This window comes from Lithobates pipiens, unplaced genomic scaffold, assembly GCF_037356315.1.
Source record: "Lithobates pipiens isolate NorthernLeopardFrog02 unplaced genomic scaffold, aLitPip1_a1.2 Scaffold_22, whole genome shotgun sequence".
Lineage (NCBI taxonomy): Eukaryota > Metazoa > Chordata > Amphibia > Anura > Ranidae > Lithobates > Lithobates pipiens.
In genome coordinates this window covers 30,212,196-30,231,139 of record NW_027507784.1, presented here as the reverse complement: position 1 = coordinate 30,231,139, position 18,944 = coordinate 30,212,196, and the positions used below count along the sequence as shown (strand labels likewise).

The 18,944-nt window shown below is 40.3% G+C and overlaps 1 protein-coding gene across 1 annotated transcript in view; it reads right to left on the bottom strand.

Moving 5' to 3' along the window:
- The window catches only part of LOC143925640 (uncharacterized), a 107,650-nt gene that overhangs the window by 27,158 nt on the left and 61,548 nt on the right, over positions 1–18,944 (bottom strand). Inside the window, exon 3 of the mRNA XM_077450106.1 lies at positions 10,513–10,782. Within this exon, the coding sequence (XP_077306232.1) occupies positions 10,513–10,782 (270 nt within the window). The remainder of the gene's footprint in view (positions 1–10,512; positions 10,783–18,944) is intronic.

The following is an 18,944-nucleotide window of genomic DNA, read 5'->3' as shown; positions in this document are numbered from 1 at the left end:
AAAGAAGATCAAAGACTGCATCCTTTATTGCAAGGCCTTGCATCTTATTAAAGTAGGGGGAGCTCCCTAGGGATTGTGTTGTAATTCATTATTGATCCTGCATTTCTATAGCTACCAGGGTGTAATGGAAGTGGGAAGGTGCCCAGAGTAAGGTGTAGTCCCTCTGAGCACTAGTCCCAATTGGAGCCGCATTTGAAAGAAAGTATATTATACGTGCACAACCCTATATACTGTACACCTATACCAGTCCTTAAAAGGACCTTTGTGGACCTAGTAGCTAGTGATTTGCAGCCTGCTCAGAACACCAAACTGTCCCTCAGTCCCTACACTGATAAAACACAGCTTCAGAATCGGTCAGCACTCAGCAGCACAGCAGTCAGCAGTGCACCATAATATACTTTGTATATTTGAAAGAAAGTATATTATACGTGTACAACCCTATATACTGTACACCTTTACCAGTCGGTAAAAGGACCTTTGTGGACCTAATAGTAATAGCTAGTGATTAAACTGACTGTCCCTGGTCCACACAGCGTCCTGTCCCTACACTGACAAAAGATAGCTGCAGAATCGGTCAGCAGTGCACTCAGAAATCAGCAGCACAGCAGTCAGCAGCAGTGCACCAGAACCCTATATACTGTACACCTATACCAGTCCTTAAAAAGGACTTTTGTGGACCTAATAGCTAGTGATTTGTGTCACTACAGTCTCTCCCTGCTCCACACAGCATCCTGTCCCTACACTGACAAAAGACAGAATGTAAAATGGCTGCCAGATCAGGTCTATTTATAAGGTAGGGGGAATGTCCAATTGTCCATGTGCTGAAATGTCTCAATTGGCTGCCCTGTACCCCATGATGGACTTGTCATCATGGGTCAAAGTTCTTCACAATGTAAACGCATATGTCAACGTGCAAACGGCGCCAAAAATCCGCTGGTTTGGTGAATCGCGAACGAGCAAAATTCGCAGCGAACCGCAAGGCCATCTCTACCTAAAAGTACTATTTTAGAATTAATATATTCTTAAAAACTATTCAAAAATGTATTTTATGGACCAAACGTTAAAGCCTTGAAGTAGAAACCTAGGGTTTTCCTATTTTGACCCCAAAAATCTGTTTGAATTTGTGACATGAATCCAGTCCATGGATTTCTACAAAATTCAGACATTATATTAATGGATAGGCCATAATTTAAAAAAAAAAAAAACCACACAAAAAAAATGGTTCTAACACCGGGTGTTTTTCACCTCTATAAGGCTCAGATCACACAAGTACTATTAGATGAGGCTTTAATCACTCTCACTGCACTGAGATTAAAACAGGCTAGTTAACCTTGTGCTTAAACTGATTATAAACACTAATGAATGATGCAGTTGTGTCCTGGATCATATACTTCTACAATGGCGGAAGATCATCTCTACACCTGATGTGCAAATCCAAAGAACTCTTCCTCAAGGACCTTCAGGCTGAGTACCAATGCCATGGGGTAAGATAAGAGACACAAACCCCAATGCCCACCAATCAATGTAGGACTAGGTCACCCTTCACATGGTACACTTTCCTTATCCCACAGAAATCTGTCCATACCATGAAAGGGGATCGTTGTTTGAGTTTGCTCCCAGAGACAAAGTTTCCTAATCCTCCCCTGCCTATAAGTCCAAGTAAGTAAATCCTGTAGCCAGAGAGAGATGGATCTCAATCACAACAGCAAATGTCTTGTTTGAAGAGAACTAATTTCTACAAGTGACTTAAAGCGGAAATTTACCTATAAGAACTCGAAACCTTTATATTTTTTTTTGTATTATATTTTATGAATACCCAATCCTCAACGTTAAAGTGCAAAAAAAAAAAAAATATATATATATATATATAAATTATATATACTGAATTATATACTATATGTCTAATACATACCCATACTTAAGTGTATTAGTGCCTAAAATCCCAACAAAAGTGCCAATATAAATTACTAAAGTGAACGGAAATAAATTATTAATTTCAAACTGAATAAATGGTGGTATTAGTTCATATAATAAAATGTGCTAACAGAAATATGCTAACAAAATAGAAGGGACCATCAAACGTTATAAAGTTCATTCAAACAATATTGAAAAAATGTCCCATATAGCGATAAAAGAAAGTGACTAGTGCAAAAGTTCTAGTGTCTGCTGTGAAGAGAACAGCTTTCCCCGGTGCGCTTCTCAGTGTTATGGTAATGTGAATGCTCTCACCAGAATTCGTACCCCAATTGGGGTAGATGGGCTTTCACAGTATAAGCCACTGTGCTGCTATCTGGCGTTTGCTGGTAATGCGCTGGGGGATGTTCACTCTTCCAATCATTTTAAACCTCCTTTGATATATACATTAAAGGAAGAAACATATCCATAGTGTAGTATGTATTTGAAATGTGCTTTATTTAAAACGAAAAACCTACTCACATATAGGTAGTGAAAGCTCGCTTTGTTTACAATGTCCACTGGCCGCTGCTAGCTGTGAGGAAGATGCACGTAACGTGACCACGCCCTACGCGTTTTGTCAGAGTGACGTCTTCTGGAGCGGCCATATTGGTGCACCTTCCGATTTAAATAGGGTGCAGTGCTCCACTGTGCTTGCGCAAACCAAAAGGCGCCATTTTGGATATGGGAGCCCCGTATGTCTTGGCCTACGACACTTAGTAGGTGTCTGAGAGACCATTTATGTTTACAATGATGCCCTCCTCCTCTAATATTTAAAACTCCTCATTGGGCGCCCATAAAAACCCAGGAGGGGGAGGGTTTATGCTAACCTGTCCCTAAAGATTTAATAGGACGTGGAGCACTGCAACCCATTCATTTAGCAAACACTTGTGGAAAGCCAGTTTCTTACACACCACCAACAACATCCTATTAATATGATTTCCAAACTAATGATTTCCGACTAAATACAAAATACAATAAAAATTAAAATATAAGTAATAAAAAATATATTAGGAAATGTAATAAGAATTAAAAAAGAGATATGCATTATATTATTAACATGATTGCTATATACACTCAGAACAAGGTAAAAATAAAGATAACAAAATGAAAATGAAAATAATATATATATTTTTACTTTATTCCCAATAAAAAAATATATTTTTAAAACAGGAGAATTTTTTTCCCAGAGAGAAGTCCCCAATAATTATTATATGAAACCAGGATCTTCTTATTATTGGGCCTTGGGGGACATATCATGTGTGTGTTCATACTATATGTGTACACACATGCCCATGAGTAATTGATATAGAAGTTAATATATTTTACCATTGGGGAGGAAGAAAGGGGAGGGGAGGAGGGGAGGGGGGAGAGTATTTTCATCAAAGGGGAGTTTATTCTACATGGTGCTAAAAGGAAAAAATTAAATTAAAGATTGAAAAATTAAAATTAAGGAATGTTAATTTTGCTAGTTGACTGCATAACCTTCGACCCATCCTTTATGGCTAGTGTTTTCCATAACCCTAGTCCATAAGGTTGTTAAAGGAATGCATAACATCCAACCCGGGTTTTTTTTCCCCAATCCCGTGGGTTTACTCAAAAAAGTGTAATGGTATTAAAAGAATGCATAACATCCGACCCGGGATTTTTCCAACCTCGTAAGCTTACTCAGAAATTAGTCAAAAAACAATTGAGGTCCAGGTCGATGTTCATTCCCGCTGGTTGGAGGGTGTCTAGGTTAAAAATCCATTTTGTCTCGTTTCTAGATACTTTCATTCTTTTGTCCTCCCCTCTCCAGTGGCCCCTTATTTTATCTATTCCTTAGAAAACCATCTGCCCTGGGTCTCGGTTATGAAAGTCCCTAAAGTGTTTAGAGACACTATGGAAAAAAGATATATATAGAGAGGCTAATGGTCAAATAAGTACATGAATTAAAAAGGTACCACATCCCAGTTGAAAAATTTGAAAAAGAAAGGGGAAATGAGTAAAGGGGACTGGAGGGTAAACAACCCCCAGGATTTTCTTAACGGTACCAGATATATGCAAACAATAAGTAAAATCAATAAAGTTTTATTAAATGTACAAAAAGCATTTCTCAAATGACAATTTTATCCATACACATACAATGTGAGAAATATAAATATACAAAAGTTGGTGTAGAATCCTACAAAACTCCACAGATTACCACATTTGTATATGATTTGGCCTGCATTATTTCTTTCCTACATGTTTCGCTCTTCTGAGCTTCCTCAGGACAATTGCAGCATACAGCAATAGATAGAAAACCCATACGGTTTGTGAGTTTGTATATTGTATATCGTTATTGTAAATACTAATTGTTGCTTAAGCGAAAAAATCTTTTTTCCCACCAAATAAGTGGAGTGTGGTGAAAACAGCGTTGGGATCCCCCATCTCTCCCACGAGTCTGGCAAAACCCAGGAAATAGCTGAATTAGAACCAGTTAAGCATGTCCAATACCAGCAAAATCCGTGTATTGTCAGATGAAAGTTAAACAAAATACGTTTTTAAACACGAAATATTCGTCTATGCAGATCTGTTTTATAAAGTAATGTTTCGATCAAGGTGGATCGAAACATTACTTTATAAAACAGATCTGCATAGACGAATATTTCCTGTTTAAAAAACGTATTTGGTTTAACTTTCATCTGACAATACACGGATTTTGCTGGTATTGGACATGCTTAACTGGTTCTAATTAAGCTATTTCCTGGGTTTTGCCAGACTCGTGGGAGAGATCGGGGATCCCAGCGCTGTTTTCACCACACTCCACTTATTTGTTGGGAAAAAAGATTTTTTTTCGCTTAAGCAACAATTAATATTTACAATAACGATATACAAACTCACAAACCATATGGGTTTTTTATCTATTGCTGTATGCTGCAATTGTCCTGAGGAAGCTCAGAAGAGCGAAACATGTAGGAAAGAAACAATGCAGGCCAAATCATATACAAATGTGGTAATCTGTGGAGTTTTGTAGGATTCTACACCAACTTTTGTATATTTATATTTCTCACATTGTATGTGTATGGATAAAATTGTCTTTCTCATTTGAGAAATGCTTTTTGTACATTTAATAAAACTTTATTGATTTTACTTATTGTTTGCATATATCTGGTACCATTAAGAAAATCCCGGGGGTTGGTTACACTCCAGTCCCCTTTACTCATTTCCCCTTTCTTTTTCAAATTTAGAGACACTATGTTTTTGGAACCCCTTTTTGATGTTAGTAATTTGTTCCCTTATTTGAACTCGTAGCTCACTCGTGGTTCTACCCACATATTGTTTGTGGCAAGGGTATTCGATGACATAAGTGACATGGGTACTATTGCAGGTGATCAACTCATTTATTTTATATTCTTTTCCAATGGAGGTTGAATTGAAAGTGGTTTTCTTTTTGTTGGTCTTTTTACTGCAGTGTTTCTCAAATCCAGTCCTCAGGCCTCCCCAACAGGTCATGTTTTCAGGATTTCCCTCAGATGAAACGGCTGTGGTAATTGCTAAGGCAGTGAAACTGATCAAATCACCTGTGAAAAATAATGGTAAACCTGAAAACATGACCTGTTGGGGGGGCCTGAGGACTGGATTTGAGAAACACTGTTTTACTGGTTCTACATGGAAGGCATTTACCACATTTAAAGAATCCTTTCAGATTTTCAAAGATTTTTATTTGTTTTGGTGGGTCAATGGTATTTTTTACTAATTTGTTCCGTAACGTGGGTGCCCATCTATAAATGAACAGAGGCTTTTTTGGTAGTATAGTGTGAAGCACACTATCTGCTTGCAGGATGGGCCAATGCTTTTTTATAATGTATTCTACATCCTTATATTGCCTATTGTATCCTGTGAGGAAGGCAATTTGCAGGTTCTTCTGTTTTAATTCCTTTCTAGTTGTACCTTCTATCAGTTGGTTTCTCTCCATTCGTTTTACTTTGTTTTTCAATTCTCGGAGTTCATTTTCTTTATACCCCTTCATCTTAAATCTTTCTATAATTGTTTCGGCCTGTTGGTCAAAGTCTCCGCTATTACTACAATTCCTGTATAATCTCATAAGTTGACCTTTGGGTATATTTCCTATACACCGTGGATGGTGGCAGCTGTTAGTGGGAATATACCCATTGCGGTCTGTAGCTTTGAAAAAAGTGTGTGTGCCCAGATTTCCCTCTTGCTTATAAATCTGTAAATCCAAATAGTCCACGCTCTGGCTATTCCAATCTCCTGTAAATTTAATGTGATAGATATTATCGTTAATTTGATCAAAGAAATCTTGCAGTTGTTCCAGTGTGCACCCCCATACGATTATAATATCGTCTATGTACCTGCGGTATAGTTTGAGGTTCTCCCTATACACCCCATATATCTGTTCATCTTCCCACCTATTCAGGAACAAGTTCGCTACACTCGGGGCGTACTTAGCTCCCATCGCTACGCCTTTTGTTTGTGTATAGAAGGTTCCTTGATACCAAAAAGTAGTTATGGCTCATTGCCAACCTTAAACCCTCCATAATATATTTGATTTGCTCTTGTCTTAGATCCGATTGCTTTTGTAGTACCCATTCCACGCTACTTAGGTCGTCTTCTTGTTTGATGTTTGTGTACAACGATTCTACATCAATTGTTACCAGTATATCACTTTCATTAATTCTCAAATCTTTCAGCTCTCTAATGAGTTGTTTGCTATCCCTTAGATACGACTTCCCTTCCACTACCATCGGTTGCAGAAAAGCGTCTATATAGGCCCCCAGTCTGGAAAAAAGGGAGTCGATACCACTAATAATCGTTCTTCCTGGTGGGTGGGTTTGATTTTTATGAATCTTGGGAACGTAATACATGACTGGAGTCTTTTCTGCATTCGGCGTTAAGTACCTTGCCTCTTTCTTATTTATAATGCCCATGTCCTTTCCTTTTTTCACATATTTTCTGAGTTTATTTTCATATTCAACTTTGGGATTTTTCTTCAGTTTTTTGAAAGTATTAGGTATACTTAGAAGTTTCTCCATTTCTTCTTCATAGTCCTGTTTATTCAATATAACCAGACCGCCCCCCTTATCGGCGGGTCTGATGACGATGCCCTTCCGTTTTTCCAGTTGTTTGATGGTTTTCCATATTTTCCTCCCTTTTGTTTTTTTAACCACTTCCCACCCGGCCAATGCACATATACGGCCAGGTGGGAGCTGTCTACTTCTGATAGGATGTTCAGGAACGTCCTTCAGAAGGAGCGGGAGCGCGTGTGTGCCCGCGCAGCGGCGTGATCCCGATGTGCTTGTGTCACCCGGACACGGCGCATCTCAGATCGGCAGGAGGGCTCTGTGATTGGCCCTCCTGATCACATGACGGCCGTGTCCAATCACGGCCGTCATGTGATGTAAACAAACAGCCGGTTGCTAGGCAATCGGCTCCTCCTCTCCTCACACAGAAGTCATCGCTGAGGAGAGGAGAGCAAATCGCTGCAGCCGGCTGATGATCAGTGAGTATGAGCTGTTTTTTACAGCTTTTTACTCACTGATCACCAGTCTAGTGTAAAAACACAACACACCACACAGTATAAACACAGTCCCCACACATGTCCCCAAAACATACATGTCCCCTAATAATAAAAACATGTCCCCCACATATGTCCCACTAAAATCACTTGTCCCAATGATTATCTGCACACATATGTACATGATCATTTGTGTACATATGTCTGTGATCACACAAACCAATTATTATACACTTAACGGAATTTTTTTTACCAAAAACATGTAGCAGAATACATTTTGGCTTAAATTTATGACAAAATTTGAGTTTATTGGATTTCTTTTAAAATAGAAAAATTAAAATATTGTTTTTTTTCCAAATTTCCGCTTATTTGCGCTTATATCGCAAAAAAAAAAAAACTGATTTGTATATAAATACCACCAAAATAAAGCTCTATTTGTGCAAACAAAATGATAACAATTTCATTTGGGTACAGTGTAGCATGACCGCGCAATTGTCACTGAAAGCGCTAGAGCGATGAAAGCTGAAAATTGGGCTGGGAAGGAAGGGGGCGAAAGTGCCCTGTATTGTAGTGGTTAATTTCTAATGCTTTCAAATCCCTTTCGACCATTTTTTTAAAAACCTTTATGTTCTCATCATGTTGTACCTTGGGGTTGAACATTGAGTTGTTTCTCAACTGTGAGGCCGCGTACACACGCGGGGACTGTTCTCCCAACTTTGTCCGCTGAACAGTGTTTCGGCGGACAGTCCGCCCGTGTGTGGGCTTTCAGCGGACAGTTTCAGCGAACAGTCTGCTGAACAAAGTTTTTCGGAAATTCCGAAAAACTGTCCGCTGAAACTTGGTTTCAGCGAACAGTCCCCTCGTGTGTAGGCTTGTTCGTCAAACTAAGTTCCGCGCATGCTCAGAAAGGATTTACACGCCGAAAGTTGTAATGCAGTGTATAGGACGTCGTATTTTCCGTCCCGTCGTACGTGCCGTTCACGTCATCGCGCACGGTTTCAGCAAACTGTTCGTTCGTCGTGTGTGGGCAAGTCCGTCCATGCTAATTTTGAGCGGACTGTTTGCTGAAACTGTTTGACGGACAAAGTTGAGCGAACAGTCCCCGCGTGTGTACGCGGCCTGAGTGTTTGTAAATTGTATCGTTTTCTTCCTTTGTGTGGTAGTTCTTCGACCCAAAGAATTTCTTAATATTGAGTTTCCTCACAAACCTACCAAGTGTCGTAGGCCGAGACATACGGGGCTCCCGTATCCAAAATGGCGCCTTTTGGTTTGCGCAAGCGCAGTGGAGCACTGCACCCTATTTAAATCGGAAGGTGCACCAATATGGCCGCTCCAATAGACGTCTCTGACGAAACGCATAGGGCGTGGTCACATTACGTGCATCTTCCTCACAGCTAGCAGCGGCCGGTGGACATTGTAAACAAAGCGAGCTTTCACTACCTATATGTGAGTAGGTTTTTTGTTTTAAATAAAGCACATTTCAAATACATACTACACTATGGATATGTTTCTTCCTTTAATGTATATATCAACAGAGATTTAAAACGATTGGAAGAGTGAACATCCCCCAGCGCATTACCAGCAAACGCCAGATAGCAGCACAGTGGCTTATACTGTAAAAGCCCATCTACCCCAATTGGGGCACGAATTCTGGTGAGAGCATTCACATTACCATAACACTGAGAAGCCCACCAGGGAAAGCTGTTCTCTTCACTGAAGACACTAGCACTTTTGCACTAGTCACTTTCTTTCATCGCTATATGGGACATTTTTCCAATGTTGTTTGAATGAACTTTATAACGTTTGATGGTCCCTTCTATTTTGTTAGCATATTTCTGTTAGCACATTTTATTATATGAACTAATACCACCATTTATTCCGTTTGAAATTAATAATTTATTACCGTTCACGTTAGTAATTTATATTGGCACTTTTGTTGGGATTTTAGGCACTAATACACTTAAGTATGAGTATGTATTAGACATAGTATTAAATAATTCAGTATATATAATTTATATATATATTTTTTTTTTGCACTTTAACATTGAGGATTTGGTATTCATAAAATATAATACAAAAAAAATATATAGTTTTCGGGTTTTGCGCCATGATCTACTCTTTTACACTTTTAGCCATAGTACCCTCCCCCCATTTTTGGGAGGAGGTTTCTAAGTTGAGGCAGCTCTTACCCATTTTCTACCAATTTTCTGTGCAGTCCGTAGCGCAACTTTACTTATCTTTCCATATGTACCTATAACAACGTATTAAATTATAATTTTCTTTAGCAAGGAACATACATTCCACATTAATAATTATGCTACCAAACTTTGTGTGTGCTGTAAATTGCCTCCAGCATTGCTCCTGTTTCTTCTTACTGGAGGCTGCCATTTTGCTGAAGCCCAGAGTCCCTGAGCAGCAGCAAATCGTAAACCCATCAAATGAAATGGTTTCAAAAAAAGTTACATTCCTGGAATGTCAGGATTAGTAACTGTCACATTTGCTTGTGTCCTCAACCAAACTGTCAAACCATCTAATGGTCAGTATCATAACTGATCACATGTGCAGCACCATGACAGTTATAGATCAAACAGAAGCAGCTTCCTTGGCTGTAAAAAGGATAAGAGGGTTTAATTCCATTTTAAGGCTGTCAGCAGATCTGCCTCTACATATTCAGCAGTGCCTAAAAATAGACAGCAACTGAGCACATGCAGCAGGGTGAAAGCGTGTATTACTGGATTTTACACAGTACTGTATCGACACTTCATTTTATTGTTTTACATATCTATACCTGTAAAAGGGGCCGGTATGAAGTCATCTAGCAGGACTTAATTTTCTGACTAAAGTTCCTCTTTACCAGGACTTGTGTGATATGTCAGTTGGTACAAAATGATTAAACTGTAATAATAATTTCAGCAAACAGTATCACATGACCAACACAACCAATCCTAGGCTTCCTTTCATTTTCAATCTGATTGGTTACTGTTGGTAACATGGTAAATTTAGGTGCAGAGCACGCTGCAAGACGCAACATAAAATAGTGAAATAGTGGTGAGACTTACCTCGCTCTTCCAGGTCTCTGATCAGTGAGGGGTTATGTTCATTTAAGAAGTTGTATAAAATACCCTTGTCAGTATTACTCCACCCTCTGATCAAAGAGTACAGCGTTCTCATCTTCTCTTGTGAGGTTCGTTCGCCCCGTATTGTGTCACACTTGTCAAATGTCAACAGACCCCTTGTCATAAGACCATCCAGGACTGGATCTATCTGATGGATCCTTTGTATCAGTTCCACACAGTGTTCATCCACAAAGCGCTTCTTTCTTGTCAATTCTGTAAAATAAAGTTATAAACATTTTTTTAAATCATTTGTTTTCCCTTGATGTTTACAATTCAATATGTTGGCAGAAGAATGTAGAAATCTATTTTTATTTCCAATATTTAGGAACAAAACCCCATTATACTATAACACTAAAGTCACACTGGACTCCATTCACTGAAGTACATCACATGCGGTATTTAGGTGTTCAGACGCATCCCCCGAAATATCACATGTCAGCCTGAAATTGTCAATTCACTATGCCGCTTTACCGTATTTATCACAAAACACTCAAAATGCTCAGTAAATATCCCCAAAAATGGGTCAAAGTCAATTCACAGAAGGAAATAAATAAATGAATGTTGCAATTAAAATGTTTGTTACCCCAACATTTCATATTCCTGATATGTGGCTGGTGTACCATGTACTTGTATGAGAGTCTCCTGTTCTCTTTGTACTGCTTCCTTTGTGTGAAATCCCCGGTGTTCCTACCTTCCTCTGCTTTCCTATTAAAAACTGACCACACTAAGCAGCAAAACACGTCATGGTCAGTTCTGCTCTCCTCCATTGATCAGACTTGTCCTGACACCCAACCCCCCCCCCCCCAGCTGCACAGCCATTCACTGGGAAGATCAGTGTGCTGCTGCTTCTCCTCCCCCAGCTCTTATACAGCTGAGAACAGAGGACATGTGATCACTTAGAAAAAGAGGGGAAAAGGTATTTATAATGTTTTTTATTTCTGTACACAAATATTTTGCTTTCCATTTCTATTTTAAACTGAATGGGTTGTTTTACAAGATGATAGTTTACAATCACTTGAAGTCGTGGTCCAGACATGCGGTATTTAGGAATGTAAATATAGAATTGCCAATTCGGAGTAGTCTCTGCATTTCTGGATCAGTTCTCTCACCGGTAATGTATAGAACCCTAAATATGGAAGTCATTGGGGTTGATTTACTTAAAGCGGTTCTTCACCCTAAAGGGGAAGTTCCGCTAATCTTATCCCTCCCCCCCTCCGGTGCCACAATCGGCACCTTTCAGGGGGGAGGGGGGTGCAGTTACCTGGATAATCCAGGTAACTGCACCCACTTCCGGCCAGACCGCCGCAGACCCCCGCAGACGCTCCGCCCCCCCCCCCGTTGTGTTCTGGGAAACACACAGTTCCCAGAGACACAGCGGGGGACCATAAGAGACGCGCAGCGCGACTCGCGCATGCGCAGTAGGGAACCGGGCAGTGAAGCCGTCATGATTCACTTCCCGATTCCCTGACAGAGGATGGCGGCGGTGGCAGCAGCGAGACGAGCGATCGCTCGTCATCTGCCGCCGACATCGCTGGAACCTGGGACAGGTAAGTGTGATTTTATTAAAAGTCAGCAGCTGCAATATTAGTAGCTGCTGGCTTTTAATATTTTTTTTTTAGGTGCAGCTCCTCTTTAACCTCCCTGGCGGTACGATTATTTCGGATTTTAGGTGCTAAAAGCGGTACCATTATTTTGCATGAAAATTTGGCGTTTTATATTGTAGTCCTGCAATTCTTAGGAATAACTCTCTTAAATCTGTCCAAACCAGAGTCTAGCAGACATCCCGGGTATGATAAAGTTTGAAAAATTAAATCATAAATTATAATATAATAAATAATTATAAATAATTGTACCAAATAATAATATAACAATAATAAAAATTATTCAATAATGTAATCAAATCAAAAACACTGAAATTTGCTCAGTTGCAGAATTGTCACTGTCATTACTTTTCAGTATTTGATGACGGATCTCCCCACAAATCACTATCGCTCAATTCTGCGAGTGATTCTAATTTATTATCGCTGTTTTCTAGCTGGTCTAAAATCATTTTTGATGTACAGTGACAGTTTTGGTTGCTATGGGCAATCTCCAGTTTCCAGGCATAAAGAACAGTTTTTATTATATAAAACTGCATGCAGGACACTGGGCAGACCACTAGGGACAACGGGGATGTGAAATATTTACATACAGCAATGTAATCTGTAAGATTACATTATACTGTATGTTTACTGTTTGTTTCACTTTTTGAATTTGGCGCCGATCGGCGATGTAATGCATCGAGCGAGACACGGCTCGCTCGTACAGCGGGGAGACAACGCTGGATCCGAGGGAGAAGGTAAGTAAACCTCCTCCTGGATCCAGCGACGCGGTCCCGAGTCTGGCTCGGGGATACCGCTTTTGGTATGAAAAATCCACCCCGAGCCAGACTCGGGAATACCGTCAGGGGGGTTTAAAGTGGAACTACACTGTGTCTGAGCACCACAAACCAAAATGTATTTCATTTATTATATATGTAATCCCTTAGGAAGTCCTGTGACACGTGACGATACGCGTCGGAATAGGAGGAATCAGGACACCGGAAGTGACGTCCGAGACACGAACGGAACGCTCGGCTGTGTTTTTGTGAATTACCTATCTGTTGTTTGTGAGTACCTCTCCATTCTCGTGGTTTTATTAATAAAAGTATATATGTACTTTACCATTGGAGCCTTCCTTTCCCTTTCCCTATGGAGACCCTGTTATTCCAACAATTGACGTGGGGATAAGATTCATGTTCCGGGAGTAGGGACACACCGCCTGGACTGTTTGAGATTTTTTCTTTCTGCTGTTTACCTTACAGCAGTAAGGTAAGGGGCCACTTCACTTGATGTGTGTGGAACACTGAAGAGGCACAAGAGTTTGTACACACTGGTTTTCCTGGCACCCTGTACCTGGAGAAGCACCTTATGAATCACGCGTCACTTTATATATTTTTTATAATTTTTTCAAAGAGACTCTGCGATTTTACTTTACTCATGTGTTCCAATTGCACTTTGTGATTGACGTGTGTGTCATTATTGATACAGTTTTTAGTTTATTGTGTCAATTTTTACTGAGGAAAGAGCTTGCTTGCACTATATATTTCCACCGGTTTATGCAATTGTGAACCTATGAAGCACTGGACACTTTAATATTGCTTATATATTGTATGTTTCATTTTAGCACCTGACACTTTACTCACTTATTATTTTATTTATGGTCACGATAGTTGGTTTACACTATTGTTTAGTTAGGGCCGGTTCACACAGCGGGCGATGCGAGGCGACACGACTCGCCTCGCCTCGCTCCCGCAAGTCGCCCCCGTTCTGTACAATGGAACCGTTCTGAGAGGAGCGACTCGAGTCGCTCCGACTCAGAAAAAAGGTTCCTGTACTACTTCTGGGCGACTTCGGGGGCGACTTGCATTGACTTCTATACAGAAGTCCTCTGCAAGTCGCCGCTGAGGTCGCCGCAGGCCTGCAGTGTGAACCGGCCCTTATATGCAATTTGGTATGTAATTAATAGTAAGCACTAGGCACTTTAGATTCGTTTATTAATTTATTAATTTTAAGGTAGCGCAGCACCACTTATTTGATTTTGATACACGTCTTTCAGTGGTAGGGTCTATACCTCTGTCGGTGTTCTGCTGCAACCTGCCCCTAGTATTCATTTAGGTTTTATATGATAGCGCGGGGATACTCTGATTTTATCTTTTTTACACAATGTGTCTGAGCACCACAAACCAAAATGTATTTCATTGATAATAATCAAAGCAAAATCCTGTAGAAAAACACTGCCTCTCATTTCTGGCTGTGGCCATCTTGAATAAGGGCAGATGATTCATGGAGCAATTACATCCTGGAATCCATCTGCCCTTAGCTCAGGCATGCAGACAGGACGATGTGCTTAGCTGAGAAAACCCCTCCCCTCTCCTGAAGACTCTTGGGATTGATGACATTATTTGTCTGGACATGGAAACCAGGAAGCAACTGAAGAGATGTAAAAAACGGTTTAAAACAAGTAAATATGATCTAATTCTCTATCTATTTACTAATACTAGCAGTGTGAGGATTCAAAATAGACAATGTTGATTGAGAGAGTGAAGTCCCACTTTAATGTATAACTAGAGGAAAAACGTTTTAGTACTGGATAGATTAGAGAAGGATTAGAACCCCTGTCAGGTTTTATTGCTGTCTGTGCCCCTGTTAGGGAGATTCCCTCTCTCTATTTGTCCTGTTTACCATTATCACTGAAAGTGAAAGAAAATCCCAAATGTTGGGTTGTCCTCAGAACAGTAATAGAGGGAATTTTTCATTGAGGTCGCTGCTTCTGGTGACCTGAGGGGCCCCCAAGGATTCCTTTAACCACTTGCTGACCAGCCGCCGTCATCATAGTAAAACAAGTCAAAACGTTCCTGTGAACCGTCGTAGCTGTACGTCGGTCCCTTTAAGCACAAATGCGGCAGGAGCGGCAGAACAAAGACGTGTAAACACACAAATCCCTGTTCTATGAGGAGAGGAGATGCAGATTGTCAGTTCCTAATAGCTGGGAACAACGATCTGTAATTTCCTCTAGGCAGTCCCCTCGCCCACAGTTAGAACACACAGTCAGGGAATATATTTAACCCCTTGATCGTCCCCTAGTGTTAGACCCTTCCCTGCCAGTGACATTTATACAGTAATCAGTGCATTTTTATAGCACTGATCGCTGTATAAGTGTCAAAGGTCCCAAAAATGTGTCCAATTTGTCCGCCATAATGTCGCATTCCTGATAAAATTCACAGATCACTGCCATTGCTAGTAAGAAAAATAATAATAAAAATGACATAAAACTATCCCCTATTTTGTACACGCTATAATCTTTGCGCAAACCAAACAATATACGTTTATTGCAATTTTATTTTATTTTTTTACCAAAAATATGTAGAAGAATACATGAGGAAAAATGTGTTTCTTTTCAGAAAAGAAGTCCGCCAGTTTGGCGAATCGCAACTGAGCAAAATTCGCCACAAACCGACTGCCGGGCGAACCGCAAGGCCATCTCTACCTAGAAGTAATATTTTAGAATCAATATATTCTTAAAAATAAAAACTATTTAAAAATGTATCTTATGGACCAAAAGTTAAAGCCTTGAAGTAGAAACCTAGGTGTCAGAGGATCAACAGACTTCAACGTCGGTGCTTCTCTGTGCGCCTGCGGGGTAGACCAGCGCAGAGGCGCACACGGGTGCGCGATACGGTGGGTTTGCACATCACCTGATCACTCTGGCAGGCCTATAAAAGGCAACCATTCGCTCTGTGTCCTTGCTGGTTTGTCTCCTCAGCTCACCTGTGTTCCTCTGCTTCCTGTTCCTATTTACCACTTCCTGTTGTGACCCGGATTGCCTGAAGACTACTCTGATTCTCTCCTGGCCTGACCCCTGGCTTGTTTAATGGACTTCCTGCTCTTAGCCTTGCTGGCTCCCGGACTGATTCCTGTGTTGGACCCTCGGCCTGCCTCTGGAATATCCTCTGTCTTCTGCACTTAGCCTTGCTGGCTGCCGGACTGATACCCATGTTTGACCCTCAGCCTGCCTCTGGATTATCCTCTACATTCAGCCTTGCTGGCTCCTGGACTGATTACTTGTGTTTGACCCTCGGCCTGTTTCTGCACTTTTCTTACCTGTTTTACAGACTGGCTTGCTATTTACCTTCTGCTCTGGTCCATCCTGCACGAGCCCTCTTCCAGACCTTCACACAAGTCAGGTGTTAGAACCCCTGCCGGGTGTTCTCTTCAAGTATATCCCAGGGCCATCTGCATGGGCATCTCTTCCTTCAGAAAACTTCCTGCATACCAGTCACCTGCTAGCAACCCGTGCCCCTTCCTGCCCTGTACCCGCTGTTCCACCCTTAGGGGTACTGTGCACCCAGTTGCAAGGGAAGCAGCTCTCAGCACTTCGGCCCCTGGTGAGTACCTGACACTAAGGTTTTCCTATTTTGACCCCAAAAATCTGTTTGAATTTGTGACATGAATCCAGTCCATGGATTTCCACTAAATTCAGACATTATATTAATGGATAGACCATAAAAAAAATGATTAAAAAAAAAAAAACACACACACAAAAAAAATGGAGAAAGTGGGGGGCCAAAAAAGGGGCTGGGGAATCACCAACCCCTGGGACTTTTAGGATATCAAATCACAAAATCAGAGAAATAGATAAAATAATATAATTTTATTCATATTATACAAACCAGTAATATAATTCATACATTCATAAAAACAGTTTTGCCCATTATAGCGTAGAAAGGCGTTTCAGGATTACCCGACTTTTGGCTGTGCAAGAAAAGAGAAAAGCTGCGATTTTCAACATGTTTCGCCCAAATGGGGCCTTTTCTAGAAAATTTGGAGCAGCCAGTAAATTAACACTAAAATAATAAAGGTATACCATGAATGTTAGAATAAAACACTACAATTAATTAAACGTCTTAAGAGTACAAAAATTGAGTTGGTCTATAGAGGATAATTAGATAAAATAATATAAGATAATATCAACATTTAGTAGATACATATATTAGGTTCAATTATAATTATAGATTAGATATAAATAAAAAGTACATAATACTAGTGCATATAGTACAATAGTACATAATATCTCACCAAAGTCGCCAGAACTTCCTGCATCAATAATGAATTCACATGGTATCATTGGGAAGTCAGTTAGGATAAGGGTATAAGCCTATACTGGCTCATAGCCAAAATCAAGAAAATATTTCGCCGTTTGGGTCTATAGAGAGGGATAAATGATAAATAATAGTAAATGAGAAAGTTGAAAGAGAGTTTGTGAAGAAAATGGAGTAGATAATTCAATGGAGAAAAACAATAATAGTTACCTGAATAGGTTAATAGATTTAATAAAACTAATACAAGGTTGTGGAGGTATTAGATTGTATGTCAGGATGGTCCGCGGACTAAAGCATTTTTAATTGAAAGTTCATGTTGGTACTAAAAAAGAAGAAAAGAAAAGCAGTAAAAAGAGTGAATGGAGTGTGCCATACAGAAATCCCCAGACAGGGTCTGACTCAGGCAGTTATAAAAATAGAGCGGTGGCATATGTTGTAAAGTATCCTACCTTTTCAGTATAAGGAATTTCAAAAGGTACTGAGGACATCCAGTCTCATCAATTGCCAGGTGGCAACCGATTGAGATGGGAGAATTTAAGCCTCTCCAGCTCGGCGGCGTCTGACGTCACCGCCAAACTGCGGACGGAGAAAGGGGAAGGCTGCCCAGTCTTCCCTCGGAATCAAAATAGGTTTGTCCGCATGCGCGTCCCCGCGTTGCGCATGACGCAAGTTACGTAAGGACGCCAAAAAAAATAAGGAAAGTCTAACGCCTGATATATGTTGTAATAAAGAACTGTTGAATCTCAGAGAAAAGGTTTGAAGCTGAAAGCCTCATTTAGGCCCGGGGTATCAGTGGCCTTGAGGTCAAAGATCCAGCGGGCTTCATGCTGCAATAAGATTTGATTATAATTGCCTCCTCTATCTCCAGGCGTAACATATTCTAACGCAAAAAAATGCATTTTGCTATCGTCGAAATTATGAAATAATCCCATGTGGCGACTAATTGGAGTTTCCATCTTCTTTCCCCGCACCAGAGAAACATGGTCCCTGATGCGGTGAAAGAAAGGCCGCTTAGATTTACCCACATAGTAGGCGCCACATTCACAGGTCATGATGTATACAATTCCCACAGATGTACAAGTAACTGAAAATTTGGGTTTGTAAAGTAGTTTGTTTGGCAGTAAAATTGAATCCGACGCAAGAATATACCTACAAAAATTGCATTTATGACATGGCCTAGATCCACGTTGTGATTTAAAAGTTGTAGGAATTGGAGGGACATAGTGGCTCTTGACCAGAGTATCTTTAATTGACCGAGATTTCCTAAACGTTATTTCTGGGTACCCCTTTAGAAATTTAGCCATTTTTGGATCACCCACCAAAAGATGCCAATATTTGCTCAAGATGTTTCGTATCTGAGAGTGTTGGGCGCAATAACGGGTAATCAATCTAACCCCTTCATTTAATTTGGGGGGTCTTTGACCATGCAGAAGAGAAGATCTAGTCTGTTTTTTTGCCCTTGAGTAGGATCTTTTTAGGCATTTGTTACTGTAGCCACGATGTTGTAGGCGTATTTGTAACTTCTTAGCCTCATATTCGAAATCCGCTTCACTGCTGCAATTTCGCTTAAGACGGAGATATTGGCCATAGGGAATGCCAGCCACTAGTGGTTCTGGATGCAAACTAGAAGCATGCAGAACAGTGTTGGCTGCCAATGGTTTTCTAAAAAGGGTAGATCCAATCTCACTCTTATGAT